Raw genomic sequence first — 24,381 nt, forward strand, 5'->3', positions numbered from 1 at the left:
TGTAAAAGCACTACTACCTGGTGCCAGAGAATCTGAGAATCTCTGGAGAGCCAAAGGTTCACCACCGCTCCATCGAGAAGGTACATGCCTCTTGCCCCATCGTGTAAACAGAGGTGTCTGCCAAGAGGAAATGGCCTGCGTTTTGCTTTTGAGATTTGTGTATGACTTGCTGTGAGGAAGGAAGAACAGCAGTGTCTCTGGGTAAAATTAATTGTACCCTTTAGCTGGATCTGGCTTATGGATAAGACATTTCTCAGCCCTGGGACTGAAGGCATGTTAGTGCAGAAAAAAAAAAAAGAATCATTGAGCTAAGGCAGATAACTTTAGATTGTATGTCTTGGATAGAAGATGTTTCTGGTTGACTCTTCCTGCAGCTCTGTCCTTCTAGGAAAAGGAGTAGTCTTCCCTCTGTCACAGTTCAACATGCCCAAAACTTGGTGGTTTGTGAACTAGGCAGGGTAACTTTTCTCAGCAGTGATGCTGAGTGGCCAGTTTTACCACTTGGTGGGAGCCTTGGGAAGCAACCACAGTATTTGTGAGGATTGTAGCATGTTTTGATGGTGATTGCATAGGGGAACCGAGTTTCAAACTAATTTTCTCTGTGGTAAATATTGTGACAGTCTTGGTTGTACTCTTAAGTAAACACAGCAATTACTTTGAAGAATGGTTTTGTGACACGCTTTGTGGAATTGCCAAGATCTTGTAAGCCCCATTGTTCAAAGTGTTAATTTCACATAGACCAGTGTGGTACTTTTGCTCAGTATTTTGAGGAATCTTAATTTAAATGATGCTTTCTGTACATAGATTTTTATTTTCTTATCTATGTCACCAAATGGTAACATCAAAAGAGTCATGAGGAGCTGGTTAAGCTAAAAATGAGCGTTTGCAATGCTTTAACCTTCCTTTTTGTGCTATGCTCTTTATTTTGTTGTTGTTGCGTATTGGGGTAGGAGTTGGAAAAAACAGTGATTCCCTTAAATAAGAAGTGTTGGGTGGGGCTTGAATGCCCACACTATGGATCCCTACCTTAAGTATTGGGTGGGTTGTTGTATTTTTTCTTTTAAACAAATGCTGTCTTTGTTCAATGGTTATTAATATGTGTTCATAAAACAATGACTTGTTCTAGTTCAGGCTTAAATGGTACATGTTATGCAAAAGCTTAGTTTTCTGGGATTTTGTTCACTTATGGACAAGCACCAAAAATCTCACTATCAGGCTGGAGGAGCAGTGCTGACTTAAAGGTATGATGTTTTCTAGATCCTAATTCCTGCAAAAAAACCCCCACATTACTTTATAGCTTTAGCTTGTAAGGAATCACAGCTTTGGAAGGGCTTAGTTTGGGTATTGCCTTGCTTCCCCTGCCCTCCCCCCGTCTCATTTGTGGTTAGAATTTAGTACATGTTTTCATTCAACATTCTAAATTAAAAGATACTCTCATAAAAAAATTTTAACTTTCAAGGTATTATTAGATATTGATAGGACTTACCAGAGATGTGGATAAAATTGTCTGAACTGAGTGTGTTTTCTTTGAATTTATGTTTACAAAGTATGTATATTTTTATATATTTACTTCTAAGTAAAATGGTCAAATTATGTGGAGGTCTGCTTTGGATTTTAAGATTTACTGCACTATTTCCTTTCATGCCAGTTAAAAAAACCCAAACAGTGGAGAGTGTATCTTTATGGAATTAGTCACCAGAAAGAAAGATTTTCAGTCTCTTTCCTTGGAGATAGGAAAAATTCTGAAACTCTTCTTACTTTTGAAAATAAATTATTAGCAGGTTGGTCTTTTCAGGATATGTATTCAGTCTCCTGAAACGTTCACAGGATGTACTTTTGATAATGTGCGTTTGCAGTTACTGCTTTGCTGTGACAGCAGCTGCTGGCACTGACTCACTAGGACTGTGCTAGAAGCACTTGTTGCTATAATAATGTGGATTGTAGTAGAAGATATGGGAGGTTTTTGGTGGTTTTTTGGGTTGGTTTTTTTTTTTTTTTGCATAAGCTAGACTAGCATTGTGAAGTACGTGGTGGTAGGAGTTAGTGAAGCTGAAGATGGGGTGCGCCAAACAGTCATGGACCCCGCAGGCTCTGACTTTGAGAGCTCTGCGATGATCCTGGGGTTATGGGGGCAGTGGCAGCACTCCTGTGCTGAGCACCTCTGTGTCGGGGAACAGCGATGGCAGTCTTCTGAGCAAAAAGCACCGAATATTTAGTGTGGGAAACTCAGTAAGGCTCTTGGGGAGTGTTAATGAAGGCAGAAAGGAGACTAAAGGGTGAATGCTGACCTTGAAACACTTCTCAAATGAGATGTTAATCATCGTACAGCTCCAGGTGTGAATCTGGTGATCCATTGAACTGCAAAATTTTAACACTTTCAAGACAATGCCAGGTAGAACACTGAATTTAATACTTGGAGAGGAAATACAGTTTACTAGATTGTGTTCAAAGAGGTGTTTTGCTGAAGAATATTAGAAGAGTTTCAAGATGAATTGCCATCTTCTTCCTTACTTTGTGACATGCAAACACAACATTGTGTGTTTCAGTACATGTTGAAAAAGAAGTTTCCTTACAATGTAAATTGGATGCATGAGAGGGGCTCCAGTGGTGGCAGTAACTCTAGTCAAGGAATTGTTACTGTATTTCTAGCACTTTGCAGGCACTGACAACGAGAACATATTGTGGTAGTCTTAATCCTTCTGTCATTGATTATAAAAAGCTGAGGAATGTTGCAGCTACCTGCTTCAAAAGATGATCAAAACACAATTTTTCATATAAGAAAAATGTGATGTTGGTAATATTTTATTTTCCATAAACGAAAAAACTGGTCAGGTTGTCTGAGGTTGCTACTGACAGCTTTAGGAGCACTACTTCATGTTCTCCAGATAATTTCTGTAACCATTAACCACATTATGTGCTTTCCATTCATATCATAAAATTAACATTTTTAAAAGATTTAAGTGCCACTCTAATTTTTGCCGTTGGGCATAAATTGTTCTCATTTGTGTATTACAGCAATACTCACACTGCCCGTCAGCTTCTAGTCTTACTATTGGTATCTAATTTAGATTTATTTAGACTCATTGAATGAGAAGAGAGAATGGGGAGCTTCTTGAAGTGCAGTCTTGCATGCAGCTTACAAGAAGACCCTTCAGTGAGTCCGCGCTAAAAAACCCTGGGTGTATCCTCAAGAGAGGGAAGCTCCAAATTCGGGTGCATAGAGGTTGTATCCTAATGCTCTCCCACATTTTCTGTCATTCATATCCCCAATGAGTTTCTAGATTGGTTTGGTTTCTTTAACTACTTGTATTTCCCTACTAAGCAGCAGGGGTAAAGAATTAAATTTGTACAGATGTGAGGAGAATGATAGTCTTAACAGGACCTTCTTTAGAGGAGACACTAAGGGTTTTTGGAAAATGGATACACACAGATGAGAGATGGTTAACATCTCTAACGTGTCTGTATTGGCATGTACATCAGCTTGCAGTCCGCTTTGTTATTATTCTCTGAAAAACAGTGAAAAAAGCTGTTGAAATTTTGTAGATTCAAAGCTTTGGAATTAGTTTTATACAGGAAAAGAGGAAGCTTTTCCTAGTAACTTTCAAAGTACTGTGGGTTTTAAAGTAACTCGTTAAATCTTATTAGAAGAATTATTTGTTTCCTTGGTTGTCTTTTAGTGAGCAATATAAATACTTGAAGAACAGATTAACACTTCTTTGGAAGTGGCGATGCTCAATAGAATGTATTTTTAGAAGTGCTTTTTCTAAGTAGTAACATTTTAATGCTGTTTTGTGGGTTTCCATTCAGAATTTTGGCTAATTCTTGCATTCATTGATTTGAAAAATTAGATATTTGTCACGAACTTCCCAAATAGAACTCCCTCCTACTTAAAAACCAAACCCAATTAGTTCTGGCAAACTGCTTTTCCTGCAAGGGATGCACAGCCTGACCTTTATGCAGCAAGTTGGAGTGTTTCTGAAAGTCACTCTGGTTCTGCCTAGTGTATCAGCACAGCTTGGTAAACATGGTTATTCCCTGCCATTTCTCTTTAATCCTTTGAAGCAGTGCTATTTAGGCTTTTTTTTCTTTTTAAAGCATGGAAAAATAGTAAGTTGAAATTGTATGTTGTTTAAATAGAAGACCAAAACCAACCCAGGATATTACTCCTGTGTCATACAAAACAAATATATGTTGTTAGCAGTCCCAATTTTGTTTTTAGAGCATTGGCAAGACAAAGCATGAGTCTTTTGGGCAGCTGTAGGGTGTTTAGCCCTCTGTATGAGCACCTTTAAGTGACATCAAATGCCGTTTATTAATCGGTGAACCAGACGAGTGTTTGGTTCACACAGCAACATCCATCCTGCCTGGGCTGCAGACCATCAGCAGCGACAGGAAACTGCATTGCACCAGCTCTGAGGGGTGACAGAGGTTTTCTGAAAGCCAAGTGTAAAGCAATCTGGCTGAGGAACTGTCTCAGGTAGCGCTTGCACATCTGGGAGGCAGTTTTGTGTTTTGTAACATCGTTGCCAAGCTGGTAGGAGCTGGGTGTGTGCAGATCTAACTTTGTCTCTTGAGAAGCCAAGCTTTTATTTTGCAAGTGACAAGCTTTATTTTTAAGTTTTCGATCTGTTTGATTGTTCAATGTTTGGTTTTATTTGTTTTTTAGGAGGTCCAAACATATGGGCCATCACCTCTGAAGAGCGGGCCAAGCATGACAAGCAGTTTGATAGTCTTAAGCCCACAGGAGGCTACATTACAGGTTGGTCTGAGACTGTGCGTTACACATTAACTTCTGTGTACACATAAGTACCTTTGTAAAATCCTTTGAAAACTACATCCTATTTCTGGCCCTTTGTTGTGTGACTAATAACCATCTTCTTCAGGCAAACAGCCACAGGTTATTACTAAACTTCTACAAGCTTTGGGCTAAAGTCTGGCACAGGAATGCTCTTTATTAACCCTGTCACTTCTGTAGCTAGCAGTTATGTGCTGTCGTTCTGTTTACTTTCAAAAACAGAAGAGTTCATGCGAAGTCTGTGCTTAGATGGGAGGCTGCCAACGAGCACTTGCAATAGCTATTGTGACAAGTGATGCCAGAGACACCAGAAGTGGCTCTCCTCTGTGTGAACAGCATTAGAGAATACTGTACTGTTAGATATCTTTGTTTTGCGGGAAGAGGCAGCGAGAGAGAGATGCTCACAGCTTGTCCTTGTTAATGACTGCTTGAAATTTATTAACCCTTGGGCCTTCAGCAATTTCTCGTTAGGCTAATGCAGTTTGCAGTGGCCTGCTGTCAGTTCCAGTTGCATTCAGCAGCTTCTCCTCTGAAACAATTGGGTCACATTGCTGCGCACCTCAGAGTCTGCAGTTTTTAAATTTAAGAATCTATTTGCGACATAAAAAGGCTCTGTTTCACTGGCAGAGATGACTGAATTTAAGAATGCCCCGTTCATTGCGTGTGAGTGGGCACTAAACACCAGCCCTGATCGCTTCTATCCTTCTAACTATGTCTTATCTGTTGACTCCTTTGCCCCTGCTCTCCCTTATTTTAGTTCAAAAAAGACTGAGGAAAGATTGGGAAGTTGTCTATTCGGAATATGCACATCTAGCTGAGTGATATGTGACTCCTGCTTTGATCAAACAGCTTTGGGGGGTTGGTGTTTACCACCAAATGAAAAGTATGCAGTCCCAGGAACTACCTTTAGGCCACATCTGGGCTCTTATTTGCACGTATGTCTTCAGGCTTCATTATTTATTTGGCAAGTGCTTGAAATGAAAGGTTGTGTGAGAACATAAGGGAGGAAAGAACTGAAACAATAACTCGAAGTTAAGATTAGCTTTAAACATCTGCAATTCACTCATAGGTGAGCATAGACACCACTATCTGTGTTGTATTATGAGTTTGTTTACAGCACGATCAGTACCAGCTGATGTGGAACTTGGTATAGGATTGCAGAACTGTTCCTGTTCCCTTCCTGAAATAGTGGATGTTCTCTATGGGAACAGAATATTATTTAGGACACAATTTTTTTTTCCAATTTTTCTAGAGAGTCAGTACTGGCTAAAGTTAGATTGGATGAAGGTGAAGGAAAGAAATGGTATGCACATCCTTTCCTGTAAAAATAACTGGGTCAGGACTAAATTTTCAGTCATTTTTACTTCTTTAAATCTTTCATCTATTAAACTGTTGATAGCTGTTCATTTGTGATCTGTTTAAAGCTTTTATACCTGTTTGAAATCACTCCTCAGAGCGAAGATTCGGATTACAGAATACATGGGTATCTGACAATTGCTGTCACCAGGGCAGGAGTTAGGTGGTACGAAGCTGGAAATCTTGGCATCTGGCGTGCTGGTTCCTTTTGAAAATCTGTCCCACAAGAGAGTGCTGAGGTGTTCGGAAAAATCGGTGTCTGTGGTGTAAAAGTCTATCTTTCCTTCTTCTTCATTATAGGTGATCAAGCACGTACCTTTTTTTTGCAATCCGGTCTACCAGCTTCAATCCTTGCTGAAATATGGTAAGTTATTCTTTACTGTTTTTTGGTTTTTGGTTTTTTTTTTTAAGATGGGAGGTGCATAGCATTCAAATACAATCTGTGGTATGTTGTGTTGTCCCAAAGAGGCATTCAGCAGTTAGTAGGAGTGTTGTCTGAATCATCATTTTAATTTTATTAGAGGACAGACTGAGCCCCTAAGTGTACCAACACTTAATTAAAAAGCAATATATTTTTACATCTTTCTTATGAAGTTAATTCAAATTGCATCATATTGAATACAGCCTTTTTAAACTATGGTGAGTGCTTGAAACAAGAAGCAATGATAAAGTGCAAGGCTTTCATAGGTGGAAGTGCCTGTTGGACTGTCACAAAAGTAATTATTAGGCCTTGTCTTTATATATTAAATAATAATATGGAGAAATAAGTAAATAATGGGTTAATGAATTGCTGCAGATTGAATGATGTTTGAAATACTGGTAACCACTAAAAAATGAGATTAAGTGTGGGGAAAAATTATATGCTGCTAAACTGGGAGCGGAAAATACACTGAAAGTAGAAAAGAGGAAAAAATCTAAAGGCACAGAAAATGTTAGCAGAAGGTCAGTTACAATACACTGTAAAGTACCAACAAGTGCTGTAATACAGGAACTGGGAAAAGTGCTGTTCTTTGCAACATGTATGAGGTGATGCAACACTTGAGACAGACATTTTCTTCTTTGTAACTCAGTCTTTAGTAGAATATTGCGTTCATTTTGAGGTACTTGGTTGATGTCAAAATGCACATGCGGTAAAAGACATGGAGTGGACACTGATAATAATTAAGAACAACTCTCTTCTAAAGGAATATTAAGAAACAAACTAAATGCAAACTTAGTTTCTTCTTCAGACAGTTAAAGTGCCTGTAAAAGAGTGGTAAGGAAATCTTTGTGTACGGCCTTTGAGTTTTATGCTGAATAGTCACAGAATGAAAGGAAAAAAGTAGCTTAAGTCTGGTGTTGGTAATTTTTTTCTCCTAATTTTATTTACATTTACGTTATTTTTTTATTTACATGTTTAAGTATTGAAAAGATTTTGTATTTTTTATCTGTCCAGAAATTGTCTGTTTACATATGCACTGTTACATATATTTCCTGTTGTATTTATTTGAAAAAGTGTCAAAGGAAGACAGGGTGGATATCAGGCTTAAAAAAACCCCCAGTATTTGTAAATTAATGGAGTTTTCGTAGTGATATATAGTGCCTTTAGCAGGTTCCTACATCCTTCTGTTTCAGATTCTTTCATTAATTCTTTACGTTACCAGACATTCATTTAAAATAGTCAGGCTAGTAGCATAGGAAAAAAACACAGCAGAGACAACAAGCATGTCCACTGAGCAGAAGACTACTGCTTTTCCAAGTATCTTCCTACTTTCTCTGGTGTTAAGTATTTAATACACTGCAACTTTAAAACTGAACTACCAAGTGGATAGTCAAACTTCTCAATCTTCTGAGGGATTTAATGTCGTCAAAAGTAGAAAATCTACAAATAGCCGCAATAAATTTCTTGTACAATACCAGTAAATAAATCTGATAGAAAAGCTTTTCATTAAGTGGAAAAAGTTAAATTTCTTCATTGTGGGCTTTTCTAATTTTATTTTATTTTGGTTTTGTTTTTAAGGACGCTGTCAGACCTGAACAAGGATGGAAAAATGAATCAACAGGAGTTCTCTATAGCCATGAAACTCATCAAGCTGAAATTGCAAGGACAGCACTTGCCTGCAGTTCTCCCTCCTGTCATGAAACAGACTCCAGTATTTTCACCGCTAATGTCAGCTCGCTTTGGTACTTAAGAATATATATACTTACTTACTGTTCAGAGGTAAAAAAACACAGTTAATTGAAGCCAAACACAAGCATTAATGCTTGTTATTGTGTTGTTTTCTAGAACAAAATATATATAATGACTTCAGCTGGAGTACCAAATCAGTGCATACCTCTATGGTGAAATTAAGTGTATGCATACGGGAATTACATACATGATTTAAAATGTCTGCTCATCTCTAAATCTTGTACGTGTGTTGGCATACAAGTGCATGCATTTACAGTTAGTGATGGTTGGCATACACTTATTTTCTAGTAACGTTCTATCATCTCATCTGCATACTGTTGTGTTCTGCAAGATTCAGCCAGTAGTTCAAGTGTTTTTATTCACTTCAGGCAACTGCCTCAAACCATTTGCTGGACAGGGGTCTCTAAGTGTGAACTTTCCACCCATATGGACTCTTCCAAGGCCAACGCTTGAAAGAGACTTAGTTCAGGAACAGTTATCAGCTTTTCCCTGTAGAGAATTGTCACAATTTCTGAGCTGGGTTGTAATTCTCTCTCAGGGGCCATACGTAGAAAGCCTTGTTGAAGAACTAGTTATAGCTGCAATTATAGAAAACTAGATATTATTCTTCTGAAAATACTAGCTAAATCTACCTTGTGAATGGTTTGATTGTAAGGATTTTTTTTTAATCATGTTCTTCAGTATCTTTTCCTCTGTGAGCTCTTGTCTAAACTTCAGAGAAAAAGAAAATACTACATACAAGCATCTACTGTAACTCATTGTATCTCCAGACGCGGGTTGCTTTGTGTTGTTTCTCCATAGCATTAGGGACCCATTTTCTTGCTGGAGTCTCTGCAACATTAAATGATGAATTGTTGGATTTTGCTCTAGGAATGGGTAGTATGCCAAATCTGTCCATGCCAACGTCTATGTCTACGATCACACCATTAGCTCCCATGCCTTTGACCTCCATGACTTCCATTCCTCCTTTGGTTATCTCTGCTCCCCTGGTGCCTTCTGTCAGTACCTCCTCGTTGCCAAATGGAACATCCAGCCTTCTGCAGCCTTTGTCCGTACCTTGCTCTTCAAGTAAGTAGAGTATATAGTATATTTGCTTTCAGAATTGTGAGTTTTGTTTTCTCTATGACTAATTTCAGCAGAGATAATAATACCTGCATGAGAGTTTAAAAAAAAAAAATCTGAAAAATTGTATTTTTCCCAAAGTTCACATTTGTCAAATCGGTTTTGACTACTTAATCTTAAGAAGGCACTGACTAGCTTTTGTTTTTTCAACACCTTGAGTGTTTATTGCAAAGCATTACTTTATACACAGGTTTTTTACAGTTTTTGGTTTTGTCTGTCTTTGTTTCAGCACTGCCTCACACCGGTTCTTTAGGTCCCATGGCAGGAGGATTTGGTGGTACTAGTATACAGAAGGCACAGTCACTAATTGATTTAGGATCTAGCAGGTATGGAAGTTAATTTAAAAATGGTTATATCTTAAACTGAAGCAGTATGCTTTCCAAAACTTATGGTGCATTTGTATTTTCAAAGTATGTTCATTAAAAATTAATCTATCCAATATGACCTACCAAGTCTGAAAATAGATTGGTGTTACATGCACAGAAAATAATACTTTCAATAAATTTGACAAAACTATCTAAAGTATGTGAGGAGTTCAAGTAGGTGAAAATGGTGCCAAAAAAGGAGAGAATGTACCTCATTAGTAAATAGAAGTATTTACCAGGTGGTTATAAAAGCAGTATTTATGGATCGATGTGCTCATTCATTATAGAGAGCACCATGTAATTAGCAGGCATGTAAGAATAGTATTTGTTATAAATATTTATGTGTGAATTTGTTTTATGAATACTAGGAGATAATGAGTCTTTGTAATTAACTGCTCTTTTTTGCTGATTTTAGAGCTTTGCATAGACAAAGTGAGGGACTAGGCTTATCTATCCAAATGGGCATTCAGGGAACAGTCTCCCAAAAGGCAGTCCAGAGAGCATCTCAGGTGCCACTCAATTCCAGAAGGTGATGCGGAAGTGCTTGTACCTCTGCTACTGGTACAAGGCATCTAGGATGAGCACATGTCTGACTGTGGGCTCCTTGTGCAGTCAGACACCTGATGCTAGGAAATGTTCAATGGAGTGGCTGTAGGCATGATGCACGCCTGTAATCATCCTTTTTTGTTGTTGTTTTTTTTAATTGGAAAGCTTTCTTCTGGTGTTGTAGTGTTGCGGAGTAGCTCTTCTTTGGTGTTACTGTTGCCAGCATTTTTGCCTTCATGTTCCCTAATTCCATGCAAAGGATGTCTATCCAGCACTGTGCCTGAAAGGCTTTGTTTATATCAGCATTCTTTACTTTATTGCCTTGGATAACAGTGCAGATAGTTCTTTACTTGGCAGAGTACAGAACTCAAAGGGGATTGATTACCTTACGCAAGGCAGGCTGGATGCATCTGGTTTTGTCTGATCTTCAAAGATGGAACACTGTGAAGTAGAAGTCTTATTGGTACAGCTAAACACACCATCCAGTGCTGTTCTGCAGAAACTGAATGAGTTGGAAGAACTCCAATCAGCCTGTCATTGTCACTAGTAAAAAGATCAGGTAGAGGTGGAACATAATGGCTTTAGCACCTTTGGAAGCTACTTTTTATTGAAAGTTTAATCAGATAAATTCTTGTGTTGCTTGTTATTAATTTACATACCTCTTAAAGTTACTTAGACATCTGCCCAGTTTTTCACAGTCCTTGTACACATTCTTGTGAAAACTGAGATGGTTTCCTGTAGTATTATTTTGCAGTGGCAGACCAATGAATCATGTGGCGTAAGGGCCTGTGGTACCAAGGAAACAGGATCTTGAATTCAAGAGTTCTGTCTTAGATATGTGTCCCTACTGTCACAGTAAAAGTCCATATTAGTGATGAAAAGCCCAAATTAGTGATGAACCATGTTAGCAGAGGTAAAACTTTGTGGAAGTTGCTTCATGTTACCAGAAGATGTTATATATCTTCTGTTACAATGTCTTTTTATTAAGCCAAGTAACTTAGAGTCCACTCTTTCTCTCTTTTCGTTTCCTTTTTTTAAATTGTATTACAGTTCAAATTCTTCCTCCAGTGCTTCACTAGCTGGGAATTCACCAAAGATTGCATCATCAGACTGGGCAGTTCCTCAGGCCTCCAGATTGAAATACAGACAGAAATTTAACAGTCTTGATAAAAGTATGAGTGGGTATTTATCAGGTGAGTATGGCATTTGATATGGAGGGGGAAAACCAGCGGTGTTTTCTGTCTTTGGAATGTAGGAGGCTGAGGGATGGAATCCTAGCTTGAGATTTGACTTAGATATGAAATAAAAGCTGGAACTGTTGACATTGATCTATGTAGGAAACAGTGAGTTTCAGCTGCTGATTCCAGTCAGTCAAGTAATGTAAATAGCCATTACTTTATTGGCTTGGACTCTGTGTTAGAGCTGGAGGAGCCTGAGGAGGCAGCAGTTTCCCCAGGTAGACTGGGAAAGCTATAGTCAAGGGGAAGAAGAGTGGCAGCGGTGTGGTGAAGTAGAAGAGCTTGAGAACCATAAGGCTGGGGAAGTTACCTCTGTGAAGTCAGCAGTCATTTTTCAAGCTTCGCTCTTCGAATGAGACTCCTTCTTATGACTTTGTTAAATTGGCAGCATCTTGGAATCATTTTTGTGTCTTGTGCTCCTGTGTATATGTATTAGTAATTGCTTGAGTATTTGGATTTTATCTTTCGAAAGCCAGCAGTTTGGGAAAGACACTGCAGTGCTGCAGCCGTTGATTGGAATTTTTCAAAAGTAATTTAAAGGAATTGTTCCTTGTTGACTTTCAGTGACGTTTGTGCTGTGCTGCAGCATTGTGGTGCTTTCAAAGTTAATACAAGAGTAGAGTTTTGTGAAAGCTCTCACAAAACTGGATTGCTCACTGTAGTGCAGAAAGTAGAGTGCTGGCCAAGCAGTTAGTAGATGTAAAGTGACTGCGTGTATCTGTAGCTGACTAGGTCTCTTTTGAGAAAGGGACTCGGTGCTTTTTATTTTGTTCGGTTGATTTTGGGCTGAAAGTTTCATTGACCAGCCTAGAAAGGTGTATGGTTCTGTGCTATCAAAGGAAAGCTGACAACTTTCCAGTGTACTAGCTCAAGCTTTAGTCAGCTGTGGTTTTGTAACAGCTGTGGGGATTACCATAAATATCCATTTTTCATGTCAGCTTTTCTGTTAGGTGCTCTGAGGAGGGAAAAAAGTGCACAAGAATGTTATATCTTTATTGTGTCCGGGTTGTAATGCCTGTTGTTAAGCCTGGAAGTAAAGCCAACTGTCAGCTGCTGATGAAAATGGATTAGATTAATATTAAAAATAAACATGCCCCAGTTCATGACCCATTTTTTGCTACATGTGAGTCTTTGAACAAAGTGTTTATTAAAATCTTTCACACTTTCACTAAGGATTTCAAGCAAGGAATGCCCTTCTGCAGTCAAACCTTTCACAGACGCAGTTGGCTACTATTTGGTAAGTTTAGTTACTGATTATGAATTCAGTGTGTTTATGGTGTTAGGAGAAGAAATGTATGTAATAAGAATTTGTAAAGAGACATCACAGATCTGAAATCATAAACCGAAACTAAGCTACTTAAATTAGTTTGTTCATTAGTTACATTTTTCAAGACACCTTGTGATATATGTAATTATATATATAATATATGTAATATAACTTTTTCACTCTCTCTGTTCATTAAACTGCATATAATAGTACAGATACTAACATGAATTTCTGATTCAATGAGGGTTTGTTCATTTTAAAATAAGGATTCTGAAATCAAGCTTGTTAGTTTTAAAATACGGAGAAAGATTAAAAATTAAGTAACCCTTCAGCTTTTAGAGTTTTTCTGCAGTTTCCATGAAGATATCTGCATATTACACATTTGTTAAGACTTTACTGTGGTGATGGAAATGGTTACAGGTGTCTGAAGGCTTCAGTAAACATGCCTTGCTAGATACACCTTCAGACATAACTCGGATGTTATACGTAAAATACACTGGCCCCAGAATTCACAACAGCTTGGTTCTTTCTTCATCTTCTCTACCCCGGGCAGTCTTTTGTTTGTCCCTAGCAGCAGCAAGCTGAAATATTCCTCATATTCATTCAGCTTGTTTGGTTGCATGCTGTGAAGGTAAAAATGGAGTGTCGGGTTGTATTCCTCCGCTCTGGAGTATGGGGAGATAAAGCAGGTGTATGGTGACTATTTTTCTGCTGGGTGCTCAGCCTGATGATAGCAGTAGCCAATGCAAGGATGTCTTTGTACCCATGTAGAGGATTAACAGCCTGAGTTTCAGTTTTGCCCGAAAAGAGGAATTGTCAATATTTCTACTGGGGTACTGTATTCATGGTAATTACTGTAATAATGGTGCTGTTATGTGTGAATAGTGCTGGTTTGTGAACATAATAAAAATCTCATGTCATCATCTCCTGCTTTTGTTTTTCACTGCAGGGTTTTTGTTGGTGATGGGTTTTTTTGTTTGTTCTGTTGTTTCCTTTTTGGTTTTAGTAGGTTTTTTAAAATATGTTGGGTTTTTTGGTTTTTAATGAGCAGTTTTTTATTAAGCATTCCACTTAAATGCAGTCTAAGGACACATTACTGCAATTGCATCTACATGGATAGCTTTTTGAGGAAGGTTTCAGCTTTCTTGCCTGCATCTCTGCAAACAATTCACTGGTTTCCCACCCACATCCACACCCCACTACTAGTTGTGTGGGAAGCATTTTGTGGACTAATGATATGATTGCGTGCTTTGCCTTCTTAGAGGGGGTAGGTGATCCTTTTCCTACCCATTGCAAGGTACTCCAGGGCAGCTCACATCTTCCCTGCACTATCGAGGAGACGCAAGGGGAGAAAACAATTCTATGCAAACCCTGTTGTAGAATTTGATGTAATTTTATGTAATTTTTCTTTCTCTTTAAAAAAAAAAAAGAGATTGAAAAAGTGGTTTCTAGCATTTTGAGCTGGTTAAGAACAGTCCTGGATCCTCTTTCCATCTCTTCTCTTGGTGACACAATAAATCAAGAGAAGTCTCTTAACCTTTTCTGTCTTTTTTACTGTATTTTAGAAAAAAAATCTGAACAGCAGTACATTAGTAAACAGAATAGTACCTCCATCAACTATTCATGTTATTAGTTCGATTATTTCTACCAGAACATTTCATAGGAATTCTCTATTTTAAAAATTATTTTGACAGTAAACTGTGTCAGCTGTCATTTGTGAGTGATTGCGATGTCTGGTTCTAATTATTTTTGCTGTCAAAACTATGCAGGTCACTAGCTGATATTGATGGAGATGGGCAGCTGAAAGCTGATGAGTTTGTGTTAGCCATGCACCTAACTGATATGGCCAAAGCTGGGCAACCTCTGCCACTAACTCTGCCTCTTGAACTGGTACCACCTTCTTTCAGGTATATCACTGAGGGCGGTGAAGCATAATACATTTTCAATGAAAGTGTTTTTTACAAAGAAAATAAACTTATTTCTTTAACAATTATGTTCTTTTTTCTTTCCAGAAGTGGAAAATATACTGAAAATGTAAATGGAACTCTACAATCTTACCAGCCTGTGCAAGAGGAGGAGCCACAGAAAAAACAGCCAGGTAAAAGAAAGTTCATATTCTTAATGTATAGGGCTGTTTTTGAAGGGCACTGAAGCCTTTAGAAAGTGGAAGACATACTCAGATCACTAGGGACCTTCATTTCATAGGATAGATCCCTTTAAAATTGGATGCTAGAAAGGTTGTTAAGTGGATGTAGTCAGCTTATTACATCTAATAGAATTGAGAAGGCAGAGATAGGGGCTGGTTTTAGCTGTAGGAAGGGAAAAGTGTGCTGATTAATAATGTATTTGGGAGAAGAAATCCTTCATGGCCACATGCTGCCATGTTACTACAAATTTTTTTTCAGTTTAAAGTTCCTGGCATTACTTTGTTCTGGCCATTTGGGAAGCAAGAAGTTCCAATGTAGTTTAGTTCTCTGAAAACTAGATTCTATTTGCACATAATGTAGATTGTGCTACTGACTCCCTGATGCTACCAGCAAAGGTCTCTTATGTGCACGCTGCAAGACACAATTTGCCTCTCTTTTTGGAAGGGTGGTTGCTGGGAGTCTAAACCATTCCTTTGTATTTTTATCCTATACTGCGGTAATTGAGCTTGATGCTGTTTTGTTTTCTGTTGTTTATAACTCCAGGAGCTCTTACAGGGAACACCCTTAAAAACTAAGCTCTTTCTCTGTGTGTTAATGTTCCTTGAACGGTGGAAAACTTTTTTAACAGAAGGTAGTCTTATCCTAGCTTATAAAAGCTGTTCTTCTGTGTTTTCTCTAAAATTCAAGTAATTTTTGTGGTCGGTTTTAAACTACAGTGTTTTTTGTTTGTTTTTTTTTTTCTTTTTTTGCAAATGGAATAAACTTAGGAAAACTTATTTTTGCAAAGAAAAACAATACTTTAACAAATGCAAGATGCTTATATCATCCATGACCAAACACACTGAGCTTGCCAAAAAGAAAATATCTATTTTCAGTGGCTTAACTGAGGTACTTGTTTGAGAGCAGTGTTTTGTGCAGGACAGAAATAACTACCTTTCCTTATTTCAGTGACATTTGAGGACAAAAGAAAAGCCAACTATGAGAGGGGAAATATGGAGCTGGAGAAACGCCGTCAGGTCTTGTTGGAGCAGCAGCAGAGAGAGGCTGAACGTAAGGCTCAGAAAGAACGAGAAGAACAAGAGCGAAGAGAGAGGGAACGTCAGGAACAGGAACGGAAAAAGCAACTTGAAATGGAAAGGCAGCTGGAGAGACAACGAGAGCTGGAAAGACAAAGGGAAGAAGAAAGGAGGAAAGAAATAGAAAGGCGGGAGGTTGTTTCCTTGAAACTATTTTGTAATGCTTTAAGGAACTTGTTCATGCATGCAGTATGCACTTGACAGAGCATTCAGGTTTGAATGCTGGCTTTGGTTCTATCTCCTCGCGTGGCTGTTGGTGGGTTGTCTTGGAGAGAGAACACGTTGTGTCTGTTATAAATGAATCAAGTGTTGCTATGGGATGAAGATTTTTAGATACTTTAGGGTTCAGATGAGATTTTCTTGGATTTATCCAAAAATCTGTATAACAAACAAGATTGTTCTGAATTCATAATTTATAATATTTTGACAGATGAACTTGAGACAAATTTGCTTCTACTTGGTGTCTCAATGCCTGCATAACACTTGCATATTTTATGTATTTCTGTGAAATTCTCCAAGGAGGTTATGAGCAATATCTGTCAATGTGCTTATTTATGGGCAGTATTCCAAGCTAAACAGACTTTCTCTCTGCATTAGTAGCTTTTCTTCATCCAGAGTTAGGAGCATGGCATGAAGAATCTTACAGGATCACTTCCTCCATTCTTTGGTGCTGAAGTATTTAAGAGCTCTTTACAAAAGACAGTACGTTGTGTTACTGTTATGCTATTTGGAAATAGAGCACATTATACTAAATCATGGTCTCTGAGTTCTGCATCTCCACTGTAATTTAAGGTAATGTAACTTCTTTGCAGGCAGCAAAGCAAGAACTTGAGCGCCAACGTCGGTTGGAATGGGAGAGAATTCGTCGCCAAGAACTTCTTAATCAACGTAACAGGGAACAAGAAGAAATTGTCAAGCTGACCTCTAAAAAGAAGAGCCTTAATCTTGAATTAGAAGCCCTGGTAAGAAAGAAATTTCACTATACATCTTGAAATACAGTATTTTAAAGTATGCAAATCTTAGAATCTACATTAACGGCCCACTAGGAGTTTCGCTCTGTTTTGGATGAGGAATCTAAAGCAGCTGTTTAGGGTCATTTTAAAGAATAGATCATGAGCCCGGATTTAGTGGAGAAGCGATTTTTGCCCTCTGTGGTATAATTTGTGTTTGATTTCTTTCTAGACCGACAAACATCAGCAAATCTCAGGCAGATTGCAAGATATTCGTAGCAAAAAGCAAATTCGGAAAACTGAACTGGAGGCATTAAATAAGAAATATGACCAAGAAATCACGGAAGTCAAGCAACTACAACAGCAGCTTCAGGTATGTAGTTTCCCGCTAAGCGCATAGTTTTCTTTGTGCTCCTGTGTGTCACAGAGTTACTGTTTTATGTTAGGCTTGGGGCAGTCAACTTAAATGTTCTCATGATAATATTTACACTTTTAGCATGTCTGTTCATTTTTTTCCAGCTGCGTTAATATTCGTGTGTCAAAAAGCATTCAGTTTCAATAGTATTTATATTGAGAATATAATAGTAATTTTTTACCTCTACCCCGTAATTATAACCTGCATCCACGTTTCATTAACATAAGTCAAAGTTAAGTTAGAAAATTCACCCATTTTTACTTAGTGATTTATAAACAATATTAAAAATCTGTTATGTTCTGTTCAATATCTACAGGAGTATCAGAATAAACTAATCTGTTTAGTTCCTGAAAAGCAGTTGTTAAGTGAAAGAATTAAAAACACTCCACTTGAAAACATTCACAGTAAGTGCCTGCAAATGAATTCTCTTCTATTTGCATTCCTGGCTTTGCATCGCTTGTGAAAAAGGCTGGAGGATACACATCTTCACTTTATATCTTTTCAGTTAGTGCTACCTTAGCACTGTTTCATCTGCATTTCATTATTTCCTTCATGTTCTAGGTAAAGGGCAAACAAGCATATTTTTATGAGACAACACAGATATTGCTTGAAACTTCATAGAAACTCTACAGCCCAGAGATACTATTACTCCATCTCTCTGCTAGTGTAAACTCAAGGGAGTTCATTCATGTAAAATACACTCTCGTCTTTATATCCAATCACACCAGGAGTCCTTATCTCGAGAAGCTTCTATGAACTGGCCTGATACTAAAAAAACAACTTGCCAGTTATTCTGTATATACTGTGTGTAATGCCCGTGTGTTGCAGTTAGGTGTGGGGGCCATTTCTTTGTGCTGTATGTGGATGGAAAGGTAAATCAAGGAATATTTGTGGGCAAAGAGGTTGGGAATGTGTGTATATTAGGAAAATAATTTGTGAGAACAGAATTCCCTGTAAAATTGCTTGTCTTTCCTTATGCAGGTACAGGAATCAGTTCAGTGCAGAAGTCGTCCCTAGAAAAGGAAGAATTATGCCAAAGACTTAAGGATCAACTAGATGCCCTTGAGAAAGAGACTGCTTCTAAACTTGCTGAAATGGATGCATTCAACAGCCAACTTAAGGTACTTGCATTATCTAAGTACTTAGTCTGACACTGGTAAGCGGTATCTTTATTACTCCTCCCAGTCATAAAGATTGGTGGCACTTCTACCAGGCTTCCAAAAAGTTTTCCCCAACTTCCAGTATCAGTTAATTTCCAAATCTTGGAGTAAATAATGCAATAAAAATGCACCTAAAACTACTGCTAACGTACTAAAATATGAATCTCTTGCTAATCATTGCTTTGCATGAATCAACTGTTGCTCACTCAACTTTATAGAATTCAGTCTGATTTAGAAGTGAAGTTTTTCAGGCCCTTGCAAATTCTATTCTTACAGTAGTGAGGTTATATTGGCTACTATTTTTGAATTGTGAATTGAACAGTTAACTTCTGTTGAAGTATAGGGTTTCACAGTACATTGTACAGGATCTGGTAGCAGACTTAGGTGTTGTCCTAAAAGTAAGCATAGGCTACCCATTTGTGTAGAAGTTAAGAAACATTGACCACTGGTACTGAAGACATTTTTGTTTCAAGAGGCAACTCTTGACTTGCCTAAAAACGCATGCAACTCTCAGGCAGTGTAGAATGCATCCACTTGACTTTATTTACCAGCTCACTCCAGGTGTCACTGATGGGACATCATTACGTTCTTGTGTAATGGATTTATGTTGGGCCAGTGTAATGGCTCTGCACTCTCCAGTAAAAAGGAATACAAATGAGTTTCATTTCTTTTTAAAAATGGGTACGTACAACAGGCATTTTTAGTTACGTGTATTGCATGGCTTGCTGTGTTCTAGTGGCTGCATCCACAATTCAGTCTTCCCTAAAATATGTTTTTCAAAATGCAGTGCAAAGATTAATTGGCTTTTTATCTGCCTTATCTTACAGTGTGAGAATATGGATGATTCTGTTCTTCAGTGCCTTTTGTCTCTGCTAAGCTGTCTCAACAACCTCTTCCTCTTACTTAAGGTTATTTTCTAATCTTTGCCTCTTTTAGTTTTTAATTATTTTGCAATTTTTCTCTTCTTACCCTTTCTGTTTGAATGTACAACTTCTATTAAATAAATTTTCCCAAAAGAAAATTGATAGGTTCTTTTTTCTTCTGCTAGCTTTTACATCCTTAAAGATTTACAACCTCATAAAGACTTAAAATTTTCTTACCTGCTTAGAAATCCAAACTGCAAAATACTGATGGCCATTTTATTTCTTAATAGACTATGTTCACTAAGTTGTTTTACATAGATATTTTTCTTCTTAAAGTAACATCTACCAAATGTCTTAGAAACAGTGTTTTCTCCCACTTTTCCATCTGTTGCTCTCTACTAGGTATATGAATTCTCACCCATGTTTAGAAGTCTAGAAATAGCTTCAACATCCAGAATATAACATACAACATATGACATGGCAAGCGTAATGCTATTAAACCTCCAGATTAACTCAGTACTAAACCCTACTTGCTGTTTTTTGTCAACATTGCTTTTATTTGCTGGTGTCATGTTTCTGACTTTGAGAATAATTTATGATGAAAAATAAAATTAGAATTACTTAGAATTACTTAAGAATTATTTAATTATTTAACTAACCTTTCCATTTTTGCATAAAGGTTATTCTGTCCTTGAAGATAGGAGAGTTTTTGTAATGCAAGTTTGCTTCTGCAGTGATCCTCAATTTTTAGACAAAATGAAAAGAAAAAGTATTCTCAGCTGAGTGTGGTTGGCGGAAAATTGTAGTCAATTGCTTGATATAGTTTGTTGCTACAGAGACTTTCACTGACTCAGAAATCTTGTTGCCTATTCTGTGTAAATTGCACAGTATCTCTTAAGCAACATGATTATTAGTAGAGGTATGTAATGTAGTGGGAATAGATCATTCTTAATTGCTTTATTTGCATTTATGAGAGCAGATATGACAAGTGAGGGTATGCCTGTTGCATTGCTCAGTGTGTATTGATAGGATTCCTAAGAAAAAAGGTATAGTACAATCTAAAGTAATTCTAATATTGTTTATTATTTTTTTCTTCTGCCAATTGATTTGTCCCAAAGATTCAGGCTGTTTTGCTGCTGTGGAAAGGTTTGATAACAGAGGGGGATAGAATAGGAATTGAAGGATGCGTTCAAAGGAGAAAGTAAAATCGTGAAGTTTACAAATACAGGAAAACTCCAGTTTGAGTTAGCGTCTTTAGGCTGTGGCTTCCCGCAGGGGTAAGCCTGCTGGATATTTTAATAAAGTTTATCTGATTTAAATTTGGCACCAATCATTCAGAAGGTGCCACAAAGGCAAGCACCCTGCTGAAGGGATGCATTCTCAGGTTTGTGGTATAGTGTTGGCTTTCAGTTGAAGTCTGCCTCCATGTAGTTATTTAAAATAGGCTTCATTGCCATTTATGTCCTTAGATAATGTTCTGCTTGAACACTCCGTTTTATGTCTTCCTAGCTCCTCTGTCGTATTTGCTCTTTCCAGCAGGTGTATGACTGGAAGAGCTTTTTGAAAAGCCTAAGTTGTGTTAAAGGCTTTGCAGACCCACCATGTACTTTTATTCTTCTGTTTATTTGGCTTCCTTTACAGTGACCTCCAAGGGCTATTAATAACTTACTTTGTCCATTTGTATTAAAACTTGGTTCACAAAGCATTAAAATGCCTGGATGCTTTTCTCAAAACATTGGCTTTGTTTCTGTTGATGTACTACATTGTGTTTTCTGCATAGGACCTTAGAGAAAGTTACAGCACACAGCAATTAGCCTTGGAGCAGCTCCACAGGATCAAACAGGACAAAATAAGAGAAGTAGAAAAAAGAAGAGCTGAACTTGCACAGAAAAAGCGACTAGAAGATGAAGCCGCAAGGTACCATGTCTTAGTGTATCAGCATTCAAGTTTTTAAAGAAAAAAAAATACTGGGTTGACTTTAAGACATTGACTGTAATAACCAGGAGGTCTAATAAGTAAGAATACATTCTAGTGAGTTGCCTTAGAGAAAGCATTTGAAATAGAGTACCACTGATACAAGATGGTTTAAATTTCCTCTTTCCAAGGTGGTTTTATCCTCTTTAAAAAGAGGATAATTAGCTTATAATTCAGATAAACCAAGTAGTCACTTTTGCCAATAAGATATTTAGCTCCTTTTAATAGATAATCTTCACACATTCAGAATTAATTTATTTTCTGTTTTCTGCCTTGTTTTGCTAGTCTTCCAAAGATCTGACCTATTTTCTTAAAAACACTCCTGCCTGCGTAGGTACTGGTTTTTGTCATGTATATCCAGAGAGTTGTGAAATTGATACTTAAAACAGGAGGGGCATTGACTGCTTAATTCCTGTGTTGATCTTGAAAGCTGGATGAGTGAGCAAGCTTTGAGTTTTAAATTTGGCTCCTGTTTTAGGAGGACAGTGAGAAAATTCAAATATGTGTCTGAGAGGATCATTCTTTCACATTTATGGTCCTGGTTTTGGTCAGTCCAGCCTCATATCAAGCACTCAAACTTCTGCTGTACTGAGCTCTTGGTTTCTCATGGTCTTGTTCCTGACTTGTTTTGTTTCATTGATTAAGAAACCATAGTTTCTCGGGTTTGATTCTGATTGCTTTGAGATGCCGCTCTGGTTTTTCTCTCTCCAGAGCATCTGCTATCAGCTGCTGATTTTGTGCTTAGCAGCCCTGGATTGACATGGTGCCAGAGAGAGGGTGGATGGGTGCTCTCATCCAGTGGGCAGTCCTCAGCTTTGGATTTGCTTTGGTGTACTAGTTTTGACTCTTATTCAGAGAATCACTGTGTTTTCTCTTTTTACTTTGAGACAGAATTTCTTTTTCAGTGATTCAAATTTGCTCTGACTGTTTTTAATGAAGCAGAGCTAGTGACCTTGTAGTATGTGTGGTTCATCATCTTACCTCATGACAGCATTTTTCTACAAGAGTGATAGTGTTATGAAACAGGAGCTTCCGAACACTTGTGATAGTCCCTTTAAGACAACCACGTCACATGTTTAATGACATCCCGTTTTTCTGTTGAACATAGCTATCTGATAGAGTACCTGTATTACTACACAGCTCCTACTTGATCCTGTCATGTGCTTGAAGACACAATAAAATACCATCAGATGAGTGGACAGCCCACAGTAATTTGATGAAGCAGTCTCCTAGGCATGGTTCCTCCTCAAAAACCTCTTCAGAAAGTGGCCTGTAGTGTTAGGTCTGCTCTTTTCAAAATAAAGGTTTCGATTGCTAAAATACAATGATTTTTAAGAGTAAAAAATTGAATAATAATTTCTTTGGAGAGATGAGGCACAGGGTAAAATAATGTCGAGAATACAGTCAGTTTTCCAGATTCTCTCTGCTGAAGAGCGTGGCAGTGGTGGGGATAAGCATAATAAACAGACTGCAACCACTGAAGGCAAAAAATTAAAGCAGCAAAAATCAGTATGCAAAGGCTATTTTTATATATGTTCCAGAGTGAAATTTTGTTACTGATCTGTTTGAAAATCCTAGTTTCCAATTTTGAGATTTGGATACTACCTTGGTGGACAGCTTTAAACCACATTTTTTCAATTAACAAGATCGCTTTTTGGTCACGAGATGTGGGTGAGCCCAAATGCTTGTGGAGGCACTGCACAAGGAAACACATAGCAGTGTTTCTACGCCAGGAAATTTAATCCATTTGTTATTTATACCTGAAATACATTGGCACTATGTTAGGACAAAGCTGCTTGTCCTGTGGAAGAGCTTATTGCCCGGAGAGAAAAGTAGTCAGTATCACAGACTCAGTTTTAGTTAGAAGTGCAGTTGATTACCCTGTGAACATGATCTCTTTCATCTTAATCTGAATGTTCTCCCACTCGTCTCATTTTTTTTCTTTCAGAAAAGCAAAACGGGAGAAGGAGAACCGATGGCAGGAAAATATCCGAAGGGAAGAGGAAGAGAAAAAGAAGCGATTGGAGGAAGAACGAACACAGGAAAAAGTTCAAGAAAAGCTGAAAGCTGAAGAAGCCGTTGCTTCCATGAGAGAAAGGGAAAATAAACAGCAGCTTCATGCAGAGGAGGAGAAAAACAGGCAAGCCATGATCTTAAGGGAAGGAGAGCAACAAAGGCAGAGGCAACTGGAAGAAGATAAAAGAAAGCAAGAACAAATTGCAAAAGAAGTTGAGGAAAGGCGTAAGCAGAACGAAGAAATAAAGAAGTCAAAAGAAGTGACCACCTATCAGGAGGTGGAGAAACGCATTTCTAAATTAAACATAAATGAGAAGTTTGCAGATCTGTTGAAACCGACAGAGGGTAAAAGTCTTAAGCTACCATGGAAAAATGAAGGTAATCTTAGTTTGTCAGATTTTTGCTTTAATGGTTCTTGTTTTCCTGAGTGTTATTTCATTCTTTAAATGTAGTATTGTTAATGTGACACTGTGGCAGGCTTAATGTCTGAAATATTATGTAAAAAAACCCCAGCAATGTTTTGTATCTTTAGTTAAATATAGCTTATCCATTTAACTTAGGTTACTTCTATCAGTTTTCAACACCTATGGCTCTGATTGCAAATCTGCCAGTCATCACGGCCGACAAATCATTGGTGCTGGAAACAGCAATATTTTAGCTTTTTCCTAAGGCTTCACTTTCTGTTGTTAAAGCAGGATGCTAATATGGAGGAGTTCTGCTCAATGTGAGTGGATGGGCAGGTAACGCTCAGCAAAATGATTTATTAACATTGAAATTAGTGTATTTCTACATTACTTAATGGCTCTTATTATAAAGCAAAGAGCTGAAGTCAGCCTAATTCTAGTGGAACTTTGGAAAATAGCGGTTGTACAGTATTTTGACTAAAGGCAGTTTTGAATAGTTCCATCCTTTATTAGCTCT

The 24,381-nt window shown here is 37.8% G+C and overlaps 1 protein-coding gene across 1 annotated transcript in view; it reads left to right on the forward strand.

Annotated features, from left to right (window-relative positions):
- Positions 1 to 4,666: 4,666 nt before the first annotated feature.
- Positions 4,667 to 24,381, forward strand: part of ITSN2 (intersectin 2) — a gene marked incomplete at both ends in the record, with an annotated part of 28,133 nt that continues 8,418 nt past the window's right edge. Inside the window, 17 exons of the mRNA XM_010143275.1 lie at positions 4,667 to 4,759; positions 6,452 to 6,515; positions 8,151 to 8,314; positions 9,192 to 9,389; positions 9,673 to 9,769; positions 11,405 to 11,547; positions 12,766 to 12,829; positions 14,629 to 14,766; positions 14,872 to 14,957; positions 15,955 to 16,217; positions 16,895 to 17,044; positions 17,265 to 17,405; positions 17,764 to 17,851; positions 18,429 to 18,568; positions 19,435 to 19,515; positions 21,251 to 21,387; positions 23,393 to 23,838. Of these exons, the coding sequence (XP_010141577.1) occupies positions 4,667 to 4,759; positions 6,452 to 6,515; positions 8,151 to 8,314; positions 9,192 to 9,389; positions 9,673 to 9,769; positions 11,405 to 11,547; positions 12,766 to 12,829; positions 14,629 to 14,766; positions 14,872 to 14,957; positions 15,955 to 16,217; positions 16,895 to 17,044; positions 17,265 to 17,405; positions 17,764 to 17,851; positions 18,429 to 18,568; positions 19,435 to 19,515; positions 21,251 to 21,387; positions 23,393 to 23,838 (2,493 nt within the window). The remainder of the gene's footprint in view (positions 4,760 to 6,451; positions 6,516 to 8,150; positions 8,315 to 9,191; positions 9,390 to 9,672; positions 9,770 to 11,404; positions 11,548 to 12,765; positions 12,830 to 14,628; positions 14,767 to 14,871; positions 14,958 to 15,954; positions 16,218 to 16,894; positions 17,045 to 17,264; positions 17,406 to 17,763; positions 17,852 to 18,428; positions 18,569 to 19,434; positions 19,516 to 21,250; positions 21,388 to 23,392; positions 23,839 to 24,381) is intronic.

This window comes from Buceros rhinoceros, unplaced genomic scaffold (assembly GCF_000710305.1).
Source record: "Buceros rhinoceros silvestris isolate BGI_N320 unplaced genomic scaffold, ASM71030v1 scaffold13869, whole genome shotgun sequence".
NCBI lineage: Eukaryota > Metazoa > Chordata > Aves > Bucerotiformes > Bucerotidae > Buceros > Buceros rhinoceros.